Here is a 6,000-nt window from a genome sequence, read left to right on the forward strand (position 1 = left end):
TATACTATGATAATATATATTGCTAAAATATTGTGGAAAGGGCAAAGCAAAATAATATGCTAATTTTAAAGAAACACAGGGTTTTAGTAATCTGTAACTTTTATTCCAAGTACTACTCTGAGGGTAACACAGTAAGCAGATTTTTTTATTCATGATAATGTGTGGTATAGTTGTTAATTAAATACAGAAAACATCACTTAGATGCTGTATTACCAACCTGAGTACAGCTCTGCTGCTTTCTATTGATGTCATATTTAATATTACATTTAATTCCTGGAAAACAGTTACTGTTTAAAAAATTATAATGCACAGTAGAAAATAGAGGATTCATTCAGAGAAAAATAAGACTTATGTTGAGGATAGTTAATATCTGCAAAATTATTATATTATGTTCTTAAATACAGAATAGGACAACAAATATAATCCTATGAATTTTCTAGTCCAAATTCCACATAGGCCATGAAATTATCACATGGGCATACTTACTGGACTTCTGGGATTGACATAATCAATCCCAAGGGTAGTCATAGCTTTCACAATGGCTAGGATGGACTGCAAGGTGTTACTGTAAACCACTGCTTTAAACTCCATGCATTCTTGTTTACTGTAACCATTCTTATGGATGATCCTGCAATCAAACATGAAAAGCTTTTGTGAATTGAACTTTTGTAGCACAAATGACCATTGACATTATATTGCTTAAATAAAAGCATTGTGTATTTAGCTTAAAAAAAAAGAAAGGATCATGATCATGTGTATATACTGAGTCTGGACGATTTAACCTCTTTGAATGTCTATTCATTGTATTCTATTTTGGCTGTGGGATGAACACATGGTACGTAAAAGAAGAATTTAGGATTTGTTCTAGGCTACATCAAATACTTTTTCAAATAGATAAGTCACAGCATTTTATTTAGAACAGAGATTCCTTTTCCAAGAAGAAAATTCCCTGACTTCCAGGCCAGAAATGAGCATCCAGGCCTGAATCGTGGTGTGGTGTTTACACTGTTTACAATGATTTCTTTTTCTTTTCTTTTTATTCAAATTAAATTTTTATTTTTTATATTAATTACAGTTTATTTACTTTATATCCCAGCTGTAGCCCCCTCCTTCATTCCCTCCCAACACACCCTCCTTCTCTCATCTCCTCCCTGCCCCTCTGTAAGTCCACTGATAGGGGAGGTCCTCCTCCCCTTCCATCTGACCCTAGTTTATCAGGTGTCTTCAGGACTGGCTGCAATGTCCTCCTCTGTGGCCTAGAAAGGCTGCTCCTCCCTCGGAGGAGGAGGGGGGTCAAAGAGCCTACCAGTGAGTTCATGTCAGAGACAGTTCTTATTCCCTTTACTAGGGTACCTGCTTGGATACTGAGCTGCCATGGGCTACATCTGAGCAGGGGTTTGAAGTTATATCCATGTATGGTCCTTGGTTGGAGAATCAGTCTCAGAAAAGATCCTTTTGCTTGGATTTCTTGGTTTTGTTCCTCTCCTTGTGGAGCTCCTGTCCACTCCAGGTCGTACTAACTCCTCTTTTTTTCAAATGATTCCCTGCATCCTGCCCAAGGTTTGGTTGAGTGTCTCAGCATCTCCTTTGATACACTGTTAGGTAGAGTCTTTCTGAGGCCCTCTATGCTAAGCTCCTGTCCTGTTTCTTGTTTTCTCCTACTGATTTCTAGAGGATATGAAGTCATTTAGCAGAACACCCTGGTTTTTCCTATCACTTAAGAAATACTTGGAAGTAGGAGTGTCTGCAGCATTAACAAAGGCATTCTTTTTCTATTTTTTAATTTTTTTTTTTAATTTAGGTAATTGCTTTCTCTTGGAACCCTTGCCATGTCTCCATGTGTGTACGTGCTCCCGGGTCTCTGGATAGTAGGTTGGCTGTGCTCCTCTCTTCCTTCCACTCAATCACTCATTAGTCAAAGTTTGACTGAGGGTTTAGGAACAATAGCTTAAAATAGACTTTCTCATTAAAGTTAAACTCTGTGCTGGTGCTAATTGTGGTCCTTTGTGCCTTCACTGTGTGATAAATTTTTGTTTCTTTCTGTCATTTTTTTTTTTTTGGTTTATTTTGTGTTGTTTTTAAAGTGCTTTGTGTTTGTTTTTGAGTGTCAGTTTTCTCAAGATTCATGTTGTGTCTATACACATGGAAGCACCAACTTAAGGGGCAAACAGAGCACAAATAACTCTTCAACACCTTTGAAGAAACTAAGACCACCAAATGGAAGGACCAGGCTCTGGGAGGACTTAAGTGTACCTATATTGTTTTTATCTATTCCTTTACATTTGATTTTCAACAATTGGTTATTTTTACCTTCAACAGGGTCATGCTTATCATGGTGTATTAATTAAATCACTTGAATAAGCAAACAAACAAACAAACAAACAAACATTGACCAAACAACAAAGATCTTAAAATAGAAGAACAGCCTACTTATAAATAATCAAAGCATGATTGTTGAATAAATCCCAGCCCTCTATCCATAATTAAGAGAGAAAATTATTTTAATTGTTAAATTAAAACGATAATTATGAATACATTTGAGGCATCTGGGTTCCTTTGGTAAAACAAGTTCCGATGACTCTTACAAGACTGTGAGGATTGCTTAATTTTATTTCATGTAGAAAGAGTTCTCTAGCTAGAAGCTGATTTCCAGCTTACTTCAAACTAAGAAGATTTTATTGGGCATTTTGGTTTTTCATTATGTACTGAAAGAAATGAATGAATCACAGCTGTCTCTTCTCCCAGTAGAGCCGAAGTGAAATTCCAGTTTATATAGCAGCTACTGCTCACTGTAGCCATCAGCCATGTTACATAAATTTGTAGTTTATATCAAGTGGCTATTAAAGTCACTCTCAGAGATCATAGCCAGGAAACCTTTTCATCATGGTAAAATTTTTAATAAGAAGCACCAAATTGCAGAAAGAATTATCTTTTTAACATACTTGTATGTTGTGTAAAAGTTCATAGCCACATCTGTGTATAAAAAGCCACATCAGGGAGAAAATGAAAAGGAAGGGCAGAAATAATGAGCTTAAGCAAATTACATGACATTGGTGGCTCTGGATTAACCAGAGAATTTCATCACTGACATCTAGCCTCATTTTATTCATTTTTATTGCAGTTTTCATTCATGGAAATTGTATTTAATACTTCTTCATTAAGAAATTAGATAGTTACTCCAATATAAAGAATAAATAATAAAAAAGCAATGTAAAAACACATAAGTATTTATTGCAGTGACATTAATAAACAAAGGTTTCACATTCATATAGATAAAAGGCCAATTTCTTCCAAATTTCAAATGGATCCTTGATTGACATAATTGAAATATTTATGGCTTATACCCACAGTGTTAAAGAGCTAGATCGTTTGAGGATTGATTCAATTAAAACATATCTTCTAGCACTAATGCTTCAAAAGAAGAACAGAAATTACAGTTATTATTGAACAATGGATGGAATGTTTCCACACTCAAAAAGTCAGGATAGCTCTGCTACTACTCACAAATCCTGAAGAAGTTACCTGAATTTGAAAAGTGTCTCACGTTTCTTTTAGGATAACTTCAGTGTGTATGATATGTCTTACTTATCTGTGTGTGCCCAGGGCTGACCATTTGGTATTGAACAACCAATTGGTAATGGAAGACTCTTTCTCTAGCTGAAAGCATTGCTTGCTTGCTTGTAGTTCTCCATGTAGGGCTGAATTCTCCTGGGCTTACTCTGTTCATGTTAACATGTTTATTAGTGTAATCTTATATCATCTCACGATTTGTCAGTCATGCTGGTGAAACTTTATGAGAATATAGTACTTACTCATAAATATATAACAAAATTAATGAAAATAAAGACAATAGTTATGGAAAAGACCAAGAAGGGGTATGTGGGAGGAAAAGGAAAAAAATAATTATGTAATTATATTATAATAAAACACTAACACAAATAATTAAAATAGAATTGCTCAATGCATAGATGAATATCAAATATCAAACATTTGAAAGAGTTCTGTACCTACTTCATTTGTTTAACAATAGTACTTTTCCCAGATTCGCCTGCTCCTGAAACAAATGAAACAAATGTTATTAACCTTTCATCAAATTTGTATGAATATTAAGACCTATTTGACATGTTTATATCTCCTGGGTTTATAACCCAATGATATATTCCACAATTTCAGAATCTAAATAGCTCTTGGCCTCCTAGGATGACACCTTATATCTCTATTTGAATAAATGACAAAAGAAGAAAGCCATAAGTAACTTTATTTCTAGAACTGTTCAAACAAAAATCTATCCTGCTTAAAACATCCTTTTCTCCTTAAAGTGATCCTAGAAGCCTATCATACCTTTGCACATAGCTATGATTTCCTTTATCTAAATGAATGAAATTCTTAAAATCTCTAAGTAAAGAAGACAGTTATGCTAGACACTTGTTAATAAGCACAGCAGATTATCATTAATAGTGACGGTGGTTGGCCCTCTCTGGTGGGGTGGATTTCAAGTTGGGCCAGTGAATGGTTTGCTATTCTCTCAATCTCGGTTCCATCTTTGCCCCTGTACTTCTTGTAGAGAAGACACATTTTGTGCTGAAGGTTTTACATGTGTGTTGGTGTTTCCCTCCCTCTGCTAGGAGTCCCACCTGGCCTTATGCTTTCAGGTAGTGTAACCACTACAGACTCCCAGGAGCCTCCCTTGTCCCGAGATGATACCCCGCCTCCAACGCTTTCTCTTCTTTTTCCCAGTTCTTTGTCTTCACATCCCTTCCTCCTCCTCTCTCTCTGCATCCCCACCTCCACTATCCTCCAGCCATCTCTCCCAGCCAGTTCCCTCCATTCATCTACTTTGCATGTCTATTGTATTTCCTGTTCTGAGCGAGATTCCTGTTCTGAGTGAGGTTCCCTTGGCTTCTTCGGCAGATGATGAAGACAGATGGAGAGAGCCAAGGCCAAGCAATGGGCTGAGCTAGGGAGTGCTGTGGAAGAGTGGGAAGGAGGGGTCAAGGACACCACAAGAAGACCTATAGAGTAATCTACCTGGGCTCACAGGGACTGACAGAGACTGAACCACCAAATAATGAGCTTGCATGGAATGAACCTGGAACCCCTACAAATATGTAGCAAATGTGCAGCTTGGCCATCATGTGGATCCCTTAATACGGGGTTTCTCTGAATCTGTTCCCTGCTGCTCGGTCACTTTCCCCTGGCTGGGCTGCTTTAGCACTCTCAGGTGGGAGAGGATGTGCTTAGTCCGGCCTTGACTTGATATACTTGTGTGGATTGGTACCAATTGGGTGTCTCCCCTTCTCTGGGAGGAAGGAGATTGGGGGATGGGAGGAGAGGCTAGGACTGGGAGGAGAGGAGGGAGGTGGCTAGGATGGGAATGTAAAGTGATCCTAGGAGCCCTAATGCATGGGAAGGTGACATGGAATGTCTCATGTCATAGGGTCAGGGTATGAGAAATCAGCAGTGCTACCACTGGTGTTACAGTCACCTTTTTCTGCGACATGTATTTTAGCTTATGACCCACACTATAAAAGATTATTGGATCAGCTGGTCTCTGGAAGCATCATAAAGAGAAACCCAAAACATATATAATTCATAACACAGAAAGTAATAGCTCTTAGGGAAAACTTAGTGGCTGTTTTAGGTTGTCAATAAGGAGCTTTTGAAGATATTTCGTGAATATCTCTGGATGTTATTCTTTTCTTCTTTTTTTGAAAAATGAAAACTAAAAAGTGCTGAGAAAATGGGTCGTAATCTAGGTTTGTTTTAGTATTTGTATATGACAGACAGTTATCTTGATTTATCGAAGTATCATGATTTCAATGTAAGCAAAAGTTATTTTGAATGATAACTCCAAATCTAGAAATTTTATAAAAATTTACTTATGGGTTAGAGCACCCTGATACCGCCATGTAGAGTTTTGCTGCTTGACCCCTCTCTCTATATCTATCTATCTATCTATCTATCTATCTATCTATCTATCTATCTATCTATCTATCTATC

At 37.1% G+C, this 6,000-nt stretch overlaps 1 protein-coding gene across 1 annotated transcript in view; it reads right to left on the reverse strand.

Moving 5' to 3' along the window:
• The window catches only part of Gnat3 (G protein subunit alpha transducin 3), a 44,708-nt gene that overhangs the window by 20,450 nt on the left and 18,258 nt on the right, over nt 1-6,000 (reverse strand). The window contains exons 2-3 of the mRNA XM_055612902.1: nt 4,012-4,054; nt 487-628 (exon numbers count right to left, since the gene is read on the reverse strand). Of these exons, the coding sequence (XP_055468877.1) occupies nt 487-628; nt 4,012-4,054 (185 nt within the window). The remainder of the gene's footprint in view (nt 1-486; nt 629-4,011; nt 4,055-6,000) is intronic.

The sequence above is a fragment of the Psammomys obesus genome, unplaced genomic scaffold, assembly GCF_907164565.1.
Source record: "Psammomys obesus unplaced genomic scaffold, mPsaObe1.curated_primary_1811, whole genome shotgun sequence".
NCBI classification, from domain to species: Eukaryota; Metazoa; Chordata; class Mammalia; order Rodentia; family Muridae; genus Psammomys; species Psammomys obesus.